Here is a 12,959-nt window from a genome sequence, read left to right as displayed (position 1 = left end):
AGCAATGAAAATTCAGATTATTCGCAGTAGGCTTCAACCTTGGCAGTTCCATTTCCTGGATTTGGTTCAAGTACTTTCCCCGCCGCCTCATGAGACCAGCTTCACTCAAGGCTCATTTATCAAAAGGGGAACAAAGATGTGGCGACGACGACGAGCTTTACTGACAAACACCGTTTTGAAGTTACGAACGCCGCGCGATGAGCTAACTTGCGCGGCGCTGTAGGGACACATGCTAGGTCAGTTCCCGCAGTGCTCGCTTAGCGGTGTGTTTCATGCTAACCATGACTTTACTACTGCGTTAGCATACTGTAGGTTAGCGACAGACAATGGCTAGTTCTGATTACAAATTTGGTTCATGGTCACAGCTGTGTTGTGAACTAAAGGACGACCGGTACGTCGAAAATCGGATTCTTTGTTTCTTTGATCCGTTGAAAAGTTTTTCACTGAAAGACGACAACCATCCCTGTTCACAACATCCGTTAACAAATACATAACAAGACTCTAAAAATAATGTTTAAACGGAAGACAGACATGAATATGAAATGACTATTGCTTCCCAAAAGTCTTATCCATCAAGAGAGGAATAAAGACCGCGGAGAGAAGACGACTTGGCAGACTATTTTGGGAGTGACATCGCCGCTAAAATGAGCGCTAAAAAAAAAAAACTTGGGTAGTCATAATCAGATTTAATTGTCGTTTTGTCTAACTCAATTATTCTGTGTGACACGGTATTCAAAGGCTCTCCTGAAAAGAAAAAAAAAATCCAGTGATGGTGATCCAGTAATGTGTCAGACTGAAAGAAGATCAGTGTGCCAAAAGCAGGGATGGAAAAGCAAATTGGAGGCAAAACAAAATCCTGGACCTCGTTCACGCACTGCTGCTACTTCTATTGTTCAACCAACTCCCCCCTCCCCCCAAAATTAACCAAAATAACTCCGCAAACACAAAAAAACTAGGTAGGGCTCTGACTACACGGAGAAATAAGCTTTTCCAAACACTTCCGAGTGCCAAACAGCCAGGCAGCTGCCCGGTTCGTTCGACCCTTCTATGGACTGCACGTGGACCCGTACCAGCCAAGACCACCGTTGCCAAATGCAGCAGCCCCCCCCCCCCCCCGACGGCCGTACCAATCCAAACTGAGCAAATGGCCGCGAGCCAGCGGCGCTCTGCGATTCCCACACAAGGTGCGGCTAAACAAACCATTACAGAAATGCGATTAAGGCTGATTAAAAAGTTGTATCAGGTGCAAGTTTGAGGTCACGGAAGGTCACCTCCACCAGCCAAAGCAACTGTCCGTCGGGTTTCACGACGCCTGGAGGCATGGCGAGCTGAGTCGAATTCCATCCACCAAGTATTGTTCAAATGTTTTTTTTTAGATATATATATTTTTAATATCATCATATGGTGACGTTTGGATAACGTTACATCCCAACAGTGGACTGAGGACAGATCCAGGGGGAACCCCGCATTTCTCCTTAACGGCCATGATGAAATTGCTCTCGTGCTTGTGCTTTATTTAGCTGATTTTGTTATCCCATATTAAGTTCAACAGACTGAACAAACAGTCTCGCACAACTCCACCACTGTTGTGGGCTTTTTTGTGTGTGTGTGTGTGGGGGGGGGGGGGGGGGGTTGTTGTGTTTTTTCTTCTCAGAACTCGGCCCGAGGCAGGCACCGTCCCTGCGTCGAGCATATGAGTGTTTACGGTTCATGACACAATTGTGATTAAGACGTTAGCCTCTCACCGCGAGGTGAATGCAAAGAAGTGCAGAGGAAAGAAGAAGAAAAAATGAGAGGGGGGTAAATAGAAAAGCAATTTTGCGTCGCTGTCTTTCTTCGGGGTGGGTGGGTGGCGAGCCACGTGGCGTTGACCTGCCTTTGCCGGCGTTTGAAAGTATCATTTTTCATTAAAAGTGTGCCGAGGGGGGGAAAGCGCGGCCATACAGTAAATGCAACATTTAATTTCACTCTAGCTTTGTGCGATTAATTTCCAGGCACATCTTGATCGTTAACAACACCGTGTAATTGCTTGCAGCCAAACCGATGCTTTCCACGCTTCAAAAAAAAAAAAAAAAAAAAAGCCTTAAATAAAACGCTCCTTGAACGCTTGCGACAAACACTTCCACGCATCTCACTAATTAATCGCCACTGAATAGCAAATGAGGCGCGGCAGGGAAATTGGGTTTTAAATCTTTTTTTGTTTTGTTTTGTTTTGTTTTTTTTTACAAGGAGGAAAAAGGTACGCCGACGCATCAATCTCGCAGTGGAAAAATAATAAAGGGCAAAAAACATCAAATTATCTTTGCATTGTAGGAATTCAATCAATGGTCAATAGAACGGCACCACTGTGTCCTTGCTTGAAGAAATACTCCAAAGAGCAAATAGTGGAGAGGGGGTGTGGGGGGGGAATACAGGCAATATATTGCATTTTCCACTGACTGCCAAAGGAAATTAAAATCCAGATTGGAATTAAATATCCAAGCGATCAACACTCCGAAATGAGCCAAGAACAGAGCAAGAGGCTCGGATGGCGCGGTTTGGGGGCGCCAAAAATCAGCTCGGACGGGTATCGGGTACTCGCCGCCCGAATGAGGACAAGCGGCTTGACGGCAAATTCGGTCCCGGCTTACGTTTTTCTCTCGTCGTCATTTATTATCCGAGCCGCAGACGAGCACGCTTAAGCTACTCGGCCCTCACAAAAAAACATTTCCTGCACGCGCTGCAGATTAGGAATACATAGAAAGAAGAGCAAAAGTTTCTCGTCTATCGACTCGTAAGCCTTCAGCAAGCCTTAACCGGCAGACGATTGATTGTTTTCTCGTTTTTTTTTTTTTTTTTAACCTTCCAATCTCTTTCTTTGCCTCTATTGTTGCTTGAAGAAGCAGCTTTGTCCGGGCATTTAAGCGTTGACGGCGATTAGGGAACTATTTTTTTTTTTTATTTTGAAATGTCTGCAAGCATTCAAGACAGCCAGCGCGTCTGAGGATAAAACCCGGATGAAAGTCCAAGGAAAAAGCCCAAAATAATTTTTCTGTCCGTCTCAAAGGAAGATTTTCCAGGACAAGCTCGCGTCGTCGTCGTCGTGCACTTTAACAGATTCCTAATAGCAATACGCGGCTTAGCGAATCCCGTTCGAGTATACAGCAACTCGCAGTTGCGCTTTTGGAAGCAGCTCGCCGAACACTTGTGACCACCCACCGGCACCCAAGTGTATTTTTAGCCAATGGGGGGGGTCAGGGCACTTGACTCGGGAGGCAGGAGGATTTGTCCGCTCGCTTTGAACTTGAGGTGGGCTGAAGTGAGCTTCGACAAACATCCGCACCAGATTGAGAGGAGCGCTCGGCTCTTCCGCGGGAAGAAAAGGGGATTCCTGTCGGTAGGTTAGAGGACGGCAGTGAGGCGGACTTGCTAACCGCTAGGCCAACGTGCTGAGCATCAACACAGATGAGGAGAAAAAATAAAAAATAAAAGCACGCAACTGATTTTTCCTTGGATCCCATCGGAGGACTAAGGAAGGATGATTTTTGCCGGCCTTTATTGGAGATCTGTGCAAATTTTTTAATCGCGTCTCAGCACAGTCAGTTCATGTCCTTAACGGCGCTTTTTCAAATTTTTTTTTATGCATAACACACAATTCCCGACGAACCTTTAATAGAGCAACTCCCCGGGCTGTCTGGCTCGTTTTATCTTCACCGGCGCTTTGGACGCAGTTCATGACGTAACGGTCCAGTTGTTTTGTTTTGTTTGGGTGTGTGGGGGGGGGGGGGGTCGGAAGGCATCAGAATGATCATTAGTATGCGCCAAGGTGCCACGCCGCTTGCTAACCTGCTAAAACAGCGACGCTTATGTCGAGTGGCCATCGGTCTGCTTCCACTGTCAACACTCACGATGCGGCAAACAAAGAGCGCCCCGTCGTTCCGATGAAAAAACGGCTGAGGTGATTTTCGCATCTATTTCAGGGTGTCTGCAGCAAGTTGGACTTGAAGTTGCAAAAAAAGGTTCCATTTGGAGACCCGTTTTGATGCAGTTGTACTTTTTGGGGCTCGCGCCAATGCGATTGTCATGCAACTTTCAACGGCTTCAAGTGGAAAAAAGTTGTACAAAGTGGCACCGTAAGTGCCATGCCGTGTCGCCTCCGGGGAGGGGGGCAAATGAGCGCCCAGTCAGATCGGCTTTTTTCCGGTGTACTTCTTGAAGTGTTACCCTGAGAGGCCCGCAGTGACTTGATGACAAACTTAAGTGTGACTCGCGCCGCGGCTTTCTGCAACGCGGGTGCACGCGGCCGCTTCAACGGTCGTCAGGCGACCGCCGACCGGCAAAGTGCAACCTTGAAATGACGACGCGAGGACCCAGCGGCGATATCGGCGAAGGTGGGGAAACTAAATCATAAATCAATGCCGTCATAAACGTAAAAAAAGCCGTTTCGGATTTTAATCGGGTGGAAAGCATCTCCGCCCCCCCCCCCACCCAGATGCTTGATATCCAACTCAAAAGTCCATTTCCGAGCACTTTTTGTCCTTGCTAGTAAGACAATTGGGTCAACGAGTACGAGGACTAGATGTTCATCTTAAGGCAATACAATGGATGTCCACGAGTTGATCAACACGAGAAGGACTGGGTTTTACTCAGAATGTTTGTTTTTTTTTTACCCCCCACCACTGGATGACGTTTCTGAGCCCTAGTATGACAACTACTAGTCGAGTTATGAGTACAAAGAGGCATTTTGGCGATATTATTCGGCACCGCTAGTAGCTAGTAGCGGCTCCGCTTGTAGCGCAGCTAGCCTGCTAGCTGAGCTACTAGCTAGCACACTCGTGAAAGCACGGTTTGCAGTTAAACCCAATAAACTAGCGTGCTCAGCTAGTAGTGCAGCTAGCCTCCTAGCTAGCTAGTAGCCCAGGTGTTGTCTTGTTTTTTTTGGTTTCATATTTTAAATAAATTCTTTCAATGTTTATTTTATAAATGTGATGTGAATAACTTGGTGGATTTGGATGAATCTTCTGATTACTTCATGTTTAAGCTAGTAGCTCAGCTAGGAGGCTAGCTGCGCTACAAGCAGAGCACGCTAGTTTATTGGGTTTAACTGCAAAACCGTGCTGAGCTACTAGCTAGCTAGGAGGCTAGCTGCGCTACTAGCGGAGCACGCTAGTTTATTGGGTTTAACTGCAAACCGTGCTTCTACGAGTGTGCTCGAATCATTCTACTACTTGACCTACAAAGAGCACACGACGGCTTCCCAAGGAAGACGCCTTATAAGGACGCCCCTGAAATGTTACGCTTGTAAAATAGAAGAGAAAAAAAAAGTTGACAGTGACTCGGGCTGGTGAGGGTGACGACATTTGGCGGGAATGAAAAGCACGACGGGGACGGAGGGCGCGCGAGGAGGCTGCACGCAGGCTATTTGGGGGGCGAGGGAGGGGCGGGGGGGCTCAAATGACAGCTGCCGAGTGGCTTAGTTGGGGGTATTCGTGGAAGAGCTGAGAGCACTTCTAAACAAAGATACTGAAGGTGGCTGGAGTCGATGGCGCATATTTTGGCGCGGGGGCTAATTGAGGATCGATTGGCAGTCACGCTCTTTCTTCGCTCGTAATCAATAATTGCCGAAGGCGATCCATCTGCAGCCGCCACAATGAAACAGGTTAACGAGACTTTAGCGATAACAACTCTTGTTGGAACACTCTGGTCCCTTCCATGTCGGAAGCCGGCCGACGAAACGACAAAAGTGCGCAGACCCTCCCGTCCGCAGACCCTCGTCGGCACAAAAGGGGAGTGCAAATCTTCTCCGTCTCGATGAGCTTAATGGGCCTGTCCCGTCTGCGAGCTCCGCCGATATTCTCGTTATAATTACGCAGATAATGAGAGCGTGCCCAATCCCCCCCGGGCATCAATTGGCAATTATTTGTTATTTTTCACAACTGCATTGAGTAAAAATCGGAGCAGGCAACGAATGAGCTTTTATACGCACGCACAGACCATAAAAGTGTAACACTGAAGGCTAACAAAAGGACTCACAACACAAAAAAATAATAAGGGGAAAAGAACGTCGATAAAAGAAGATGCTTGAAAATGCTAACAAGTACACAAAACATGAAAAAAAATATGACAAGCGAGCAAGATTCAAGCACATTTTTGCGCCGCTATTCAAAAACAACAAGAGTGTCGGAGGCTAGCGTGCGCCCTCGGAAAATTGCATCAGATAATGATTACATTACAATGATTACAATAATTTTCAAAAGGCGCAATTACGGATGAGGCGAAAAAATTAATAGAGCAGCTTGAGAGCACGTTAAAATACACTTTTTCTGGAGGTTTGGTCAGAAAGTGAAGAAAACTTTGGACCCCCATCAAGATTCCAGACTTGAACTGGTCCCTCAAAAAAGGCCTTGGAGCAAATATTGGCTTTGCTCGCTCGGCCACTCACTGGGCTCCCTGCAGCCGGCAGTCGGTAGCTTCACTCGGCACGGCTCAGCCTCGTCTAACTTATTTATAGCAGCTACCCTTTCCTCAGAGGGAAGACGCGATTGAAACCAAATGTGTGGCCGGGAGCCACCCCGTCACCCCCCCCCCCTCCAACTCTTTCTCGCATACACTAACACACGGCTGGAAAATGTGAGCTGCGGACTTCATTTCCTCACAAACTGCGGTCATGAGAATGGTTTCTTGCCTTTAGTCCTACGCCGAGTATGAGAAACACGAAATTGTGGGAGACAACGATAGAAGTAAAGAGAGCCCGCAAAAACGAGTCAGGAGACGAAGAAAATCTGACAGCCGGTTTTCACTGGTTTCGGCTAAAATGGATGACAGATAATGCTCATAAATGTCGAGCCAAAAACAAGCAAAAATGCAACCCAAAGAAAATCAGGATGAAAGCAATTGCTAAGAACGGAACTCACGCCAATCAAAAAAAGAAGAAATAAGCAAAAATGAACGACTTGTACTACAAGAGGCGTTATGAAACACAAAAGCAGGCTAGCAAACAAGCTAACCGTATCAGACCCAAATGAGCAGATAGAAAACGACAAAAGGACACACAAAAGCAGGCTAGCAAACAAGCTAACCGTATCAGACCCAAATGAGCAGATAGAAAACGACAAAAGGACACACAAAAGCAGGCTAGCAAACAAGCTAACCGTATCAGACCCAAATGAGCAGGTAGAAAACGACAAAAGGACACACAAAAGCAGGCTAGCAAACAAGCTAACCGTATCAGACCCAAATGAGCAAATAGAAAACGACAAAAGGACACACAAAAGCAGACTAGCAAACAAGCTAACCGTACCAGACCGAAATGAGCAGATAGAAAACGACAAAAGGACACACAAAAGCAGACTAGCAAACAAGCTAACCGTATCAAACCGAAATGAGCAGATAGGAAACGACAAAAGGACACACAAAAGCAGGCTAGCAAACAAGCTAACCGTATCAGACCCAAATGAGCAGATAGAAAACGACAAAAGGACACACAAAAGCAGGCTAGCAAACAAGCTAACCGTATCAAACCCAAATGAGCAGATAGAAAACGACAAAAGGACACACAGAAGCAGGCTAGCAACCAAGCTAACGGTGTCAGACCCAAATGAGCAGATAGGAAACGACAAAAGGACACACAAAAGCAGGCTAGCAAACAAACTAACCGTATCAGACCCAAATGAGCAGATAGAAAACGACAAAAGGACACACAAAAATCACCAACGAGCTAAATTGAATTTGGTTTTCACAGGTTTCCGATGCCGACGGACAGCCTGGTGAACGGGCGAAATAATAAAAATGATGGAGGAAAAATGACTGCCAGGACTCACGGTAACAAAATAAGAAACAAGCTACATTAACGCTAGCATACCAAAGGAGACGCAATTAGAGATGGTGGACAGTGTGTAGATTAAAAACAAGCGGGCAAAAATCATACAAAGTAAACCATTGCAAAGAAAAGAACGTACAAGGTTCGAAGCGAGCTAAATGAAAGCAACTTTGTATTGTTGCCCCAATAGAAGCAAACAGTAAGTCACCTTTGACCGTCTTGCAACTTTCTAGTTGCAATTTCGCAGCTAGGAAAGAGTTAAAGGGAATGCAGCTGGGCCCCCCTCCACGCCCACTGGACATTTCCCCAGCGAAGGCAAACTTACCATGATGTTTTCTGCGCTATTTTGCGTCCGTCCCTTTTTCTTGTCGCAAGAATTTGCCGCTGTTCAAAAGAGGATGCGAGTGAAGTGGGCCCCCGGCTGAGCGACTGCACTTCTTTTTCACTTCCTGCTCAGCTTTTTCCAATCACGCACGATCCCCCGGCTTCGTTTCACTCTTTCCTGGACGCCCGTGACACCGACTGTCTGACTTTTTTTTTTTCCCCTCTCCTCCTTTTCCCTGTTGCTGTGCTGAGTGAAGTTTTTTTCAGGCTGCCCTCTGACTTGTCTGCCTGATTTAGAAGCCACATGTGCTGCGAAGTTTAAAGGGGCAGAGCTTACTTGTCATGTGTCGTCACGGTACAAACCCCCCCCTTTTTGGCGGTATTAAGTTTGCTTGTTTTCACACTAGTCAATTTTGAAATTGTGCAGTTACATGGCAATATTCGATTCTGGCGGCGTGATAATCAGTATGGCGATGTCACGGTATTACAGTGTGAAAATGACATTTTTTTGAACTGCCTAACTAAAAACTGTATGTATATATATATATATATATATATATATATATATATATATATATATAAATTTTAATATTTCTTAGTCACGGGGCCCCTCGGGGTGAGCTATTTTTAGCTATGTTGTCCTTGGGGCTAACTAATACCCGCTGGCATGACTATTATTATTATTTTGAAGGACAACGCATATGAACAAAGCAAAAAAAAGGCATCTGTATTTGAACAGTGTCTCTACTGTCTTACTCCCGCCCTTCTCCTCAATGTGTAACTGCTCGTCCCTCCCTTCTCCAGTCACCAAAATGAAAAAAAAGTGTGTGATTGTTTTGTTTTCTTTTAAAGGACGTTAGTCATTTTTATCGGCGGGCACTTTGTATTTCCGACTTCCCTCAGAGGGCCGTTATGACGGTGAAACCAAATAGATTATTATGCAGGTTATACTCAACAAATTGAAGAAAAGAAAATCGCGAGCTTTGAAATCAGAAGTCGAGGATGACATTTTGTTCAATTTGGTGCAGATTTTTGGCGAGGATTACGGAAGTTGACACACATGCTTTGTTTTTGCGGCAAGTCGCACAGAATATCCGACCGAACGGGAGTGCAAAGACGGGGCAAAAGCTAGCTTCAGCGATGCAACTGGATTAAAGTGAGCTGGTGTGAATCAAAACCACTATCAAATAATAAACAAAGCAGAGTGTCTACCCCCCACCCCCCCTCAGGCCCTCCTCCCTGCCCCGGAAAGTAACCATTTAAAAGGATCATCTGATTTGCATTAGAATGGCACCACAACAGCAAAGTGCATTTTGTTTGCGGCGCGCAGCGAGTCAAGCAGTTCGAGAGGCTGCGATTTTAGAGAATGCAAATTCCCGACGGCGCGCCAGAACAAAGCTTCTCCTTCTCCCGTCCCCTTGGAGCTCCCACCCTCCGTGATCCCCATTTGCTTCGCCAGACAGACGCTGCCCGTTCGGGTTTTGGGTGGGCGGGGCTTTGATGCTGCAGCCAGCGCGCTGGCTCGCGGTGTTTTTTTTTTTTTTTTTTTGGATAAACAAGAAGGAAATTGGAGGCTGATTTTACGAGTAATTGGCGTTAACTGCAGTCGGCGTCCTCGATGAGCTTCCCTCGTGCCGTCATTGTTGTCCGCTGACCCATTTGGCTTTGGAAGATGCCTCGTAAATGCACCCGCATCAGCACTAATCGACATATTATGCTGGGGGTATTTTTTGGGGTGGGGGGGTGGGGGGGTTGTCTCCATTTAAAACAGTTCCCAGGTGTTTTAACAATATTGTGGTACCCTGCTATTGTAAGCTTCATTTGTTTTCTGACCAAGCTTGTAACACAGTTTTCTCCGCCTTGAAATGCTTTTAATGTGTTCTCAACGCCCCCCCCCCCCTGCAAAAAAAAAATTAAATTACGCTGTTAAAAGAGAATTATGGAATGAAGTGCAATCAAGCCAAAGGTCTCTCTCTCTCTCTCTCTCTCTCACACACACACACACACCATGAATTCATGCATCGATGCCTTTAAGGGGCGTGGCCTACCGCTTGACGTCAGGAGCCGGAGTTACGCAGTTGGTTCAGCGTTAGCATCTCTTCCATGCTCCTTGTGAGTTTTTTTCAGTTTGCGAAATCCAGAACGGCTCATTCAAAGACACATTTTTGCAAATAGGAAGCTCAAATGATTTACTTTCATTTCACACGAGGCGGATGGGCCGGCACGCCGCAAAGCCAACTCTTTGGAAAGGAGCCATGAAAAAGTCCATTTTCCACAATTTGGCCGAGTCATTGACATCCATGCCATGTTTGGGTTTCCATTCCATTATTTTCAACCATAAGCCGTGATAAAAATGCAATGCGGAGTGTGGGTTGTTTAGTGCGGGGGTGCGCGGGAGAAAAAAAAAAACAACAACAACAACACAATAGCAATCATTGTTCAGTAGCCGAAGGGGGTCTGGCCAAGGCCTGAATCATAAGTGGGCAGCAGAGCAAGGGAATGTGCTCGCTGTTCCCTGGACTGCATGTCAAGCGTGAGCGACCATATTAGCTACACGGGCTAATCGCATCTGTTACACAAGCTGAGGGGTGTAACGGTGACGCAATTTGTCTGCGCATTGTTTTGTTTTGGGTTTTTTTTTTCTTGCAGTGTTGATGATTTTGATAATTGCAGCGTGATCGTGGTGGTATTATGGTGGATTAAGTCGGAGAAGCTCCCCCTCCACAGAAGGCCCAGGTAGCAAAAGCACTTGCCGCCGATATCAAAAGGAAGGGCGCAAATTAGCAATTATGTTTTGTTGCCACGCTCCCACACCGCCACCCCCCCACCCGCGGGGTCACCCAGTCGCCACACCGCACCTCGCCTTTATTATGTGGAGTTCACATCATCGCCGAGTGCACTCGCTGTACTCGGGCGAGTTAAGCGGAGTGACACTCATTTTGCTTCTCCATCACTCATCTGTCAGCGCTCGGCGTCCCTGCGGGCGCGTCTTAGGCACGCGTCGCCGCCGCTGGACAAAATACACGACAAGTGTGCTGAACGCTGTTGTCGCCGACAATATTATTGGATTCCACAGATAGCCCCCCCCCGCCCCTCCCCCCACCTTTCAAAAATGCTCTGTTTTCAGCCAATTAAGAACTCAGACAGTTCTGCTGCTGGGGTTGCCGCTGGTGGCGACCGTGGTGGTGGTGGTGGTGGTGGTGGTGGGGGGGGGGGTTATAGCCAAAAGCAGCTTGAGATGACATAAGTCATCATGAATAAATACAGCTGCCTATTGGATCCAAACTGTTTTGTTTTTTGTTGTGCGCGAGTGCCGTTTCCGCCCAGATGCACGCCTGTTTCTTCTGACAGCTTCCAAGCAGCCCCCCCCCTTTATTTTGAAAAAAACAAAACAAAAAACATAGCATAGAGTGCTCACTCACTCTATCAGCCCAGCTCGTTTGTGACGTTTAGGTCCCTGTCGATTACATTACTGTATTTGGGATTTGATATCAGCACAGGTTTTGAGTAGATGACAAAGATTAGGCGGCGCATTTCGGCTCGTCACATCGATCATGAGGGAGAGCATTGGCAACACGTTGAGAAAGATTGAGGCACCCAACGCTCAAACGCAGTCTGGTTAAAAAGGCGGAGGCTGGCCTGTTGAGTGTCACGCGAATCAACGAATGAGAGTTTAGCTAGGATGTTGTTAGCTTAAGTTAGCAAGTCTTTACGTGGAGTCCCAGAATGTCATTATTAAAAATTGCGAAAAAATCTCCTGCCAAGAGACGACTGTATACAAAATCGCGACGTTGGGAATTTGAAGTCTTCCTAGCAACAAGAAGCTGCGAAACAAGAAAAGTCTTCTGCTGCCGTTTGCCCTCTCGGATGCGCTTGTGATGAGTCACATTGTCCCTTCCTGCCGCACGTGCAAAGTCAGCACAAATTGGCGGTAATTAATCATAACGAGATTGCGAGATTCAAAGCTGCCGTGGAGTCAAAGCCATCATTAAAATGTATGACGGGAGAACGCAGCCCGCCGGGGGACTCGTTTGGAACTGGCAACCGTTTGGTGACACCAAATATTCAACATCCTCTAAGTACCCGATGAGCGTCTCATTCGCCGGGAAAGTCATGATGACCAAACGCAACATCTGCGCTCCAAAGGAGTTTGACCGACAACATTAGCAAAGATCACACAGATTTTCGATAACCGCTTGGTCCTCATTTAGCATCCACGGAGTCCAACCCCGGTGGACTTTTTGGCGAGAGTAGTGCGAGAAAGAAAAATCAAGTCTCAAAGTCTTGTTTTGGTCGAGTCACGTCAGTCAGAACGGCAAAGTGCCAATTGTCCTGGGTGCCTCAAGAGCGGAGACGGCTTCAAATTAAAAGCGACAAGGTGCGCATAGAAACAAGCCCCGCAGGTTAATGATCACTGTGCCGCCCCCTCTGCCGCCATCTGGCACGGCGTGTAATGGCAGCCCACCACCACCACTACTCCGCACTTTCCCTCCCCGAGAGGCTCACGAGATCATGTGGCGACCGGGTAGCCGAGACGACGGAAACATTTAGAGAATGCTGATGAGAAGCCAGAAGTGCGTTGAGCGGCTTTGCCGTTAATTATCAGCTAAGCGCGCCGGCGACACTAACGAGGGCCGAGGAGGTTGCGCAGTATGATGGGTGGCCGCATTATACAGGTTTTAACGAGGGATGCGGTGGAGGTGAACAATCCCCTAAAAAAAAAAAAAACAGAATGACTTCTGGAAAAATTACTAGCATCTCAATTAGGCTGGAATACTTTTACCGGTACAGTTAGAAGGATGCTCCGATGCACTGATGCTAATTACTGTTAGCTTGT

At 46.9% G+C, this 12,959-nt stretch overlaps 1 protein-coding gene across 5 annotated transcripts in view; it reads right to left on the bottom strand.

The window, feature by feature from the left end:
- Positions 1-12,959, bottom strand: part of sgcd (sarcoglycan, delta (dystrophin-associated glycoprotein)) — a 111,593-nt gene that overhangs the window by 30,417 nt on the left and 68,217 nt on the right. The window contains exon 1 of one of the 5 annotated variants that reach the window (XM_052046405.1): positions 8,124-8,449. The exons of the other annotated variants lie outside the window; for them this stretch is intronic. Within the exon in view, the coding sequence (XP_051902365.1) occupies positions 8,124-8,126 (3 nt within the window). The 5' untranslated portion in view covers positions 8,127-8,449. Of the gene's footprint in view, positions 1-8,123; positions 8,450-12,959 lie in introns of those variants that run through there. 5 annotated transcript variants of the gene reach the window in all.

Source organism: Hippocampus zosterae, chromosome 16 (assembly GCF_025434085.1).
Source record: "Hippocampus zosterae strain Florida chromosome 16, ASM2543408v3, whole genome shotgun sequence".
Lineage (NCBI taxonomy): Eukaryota > Metazoa > Chordata > Actinopteri > Syngnathiformes > Syngnathidae > Hippocampus > Hippocampus zosterae.
Note: the sequence above shows the minus strand (reverse complement) of the source record. Positions and strands in the feature narration are given on the sequence as shown.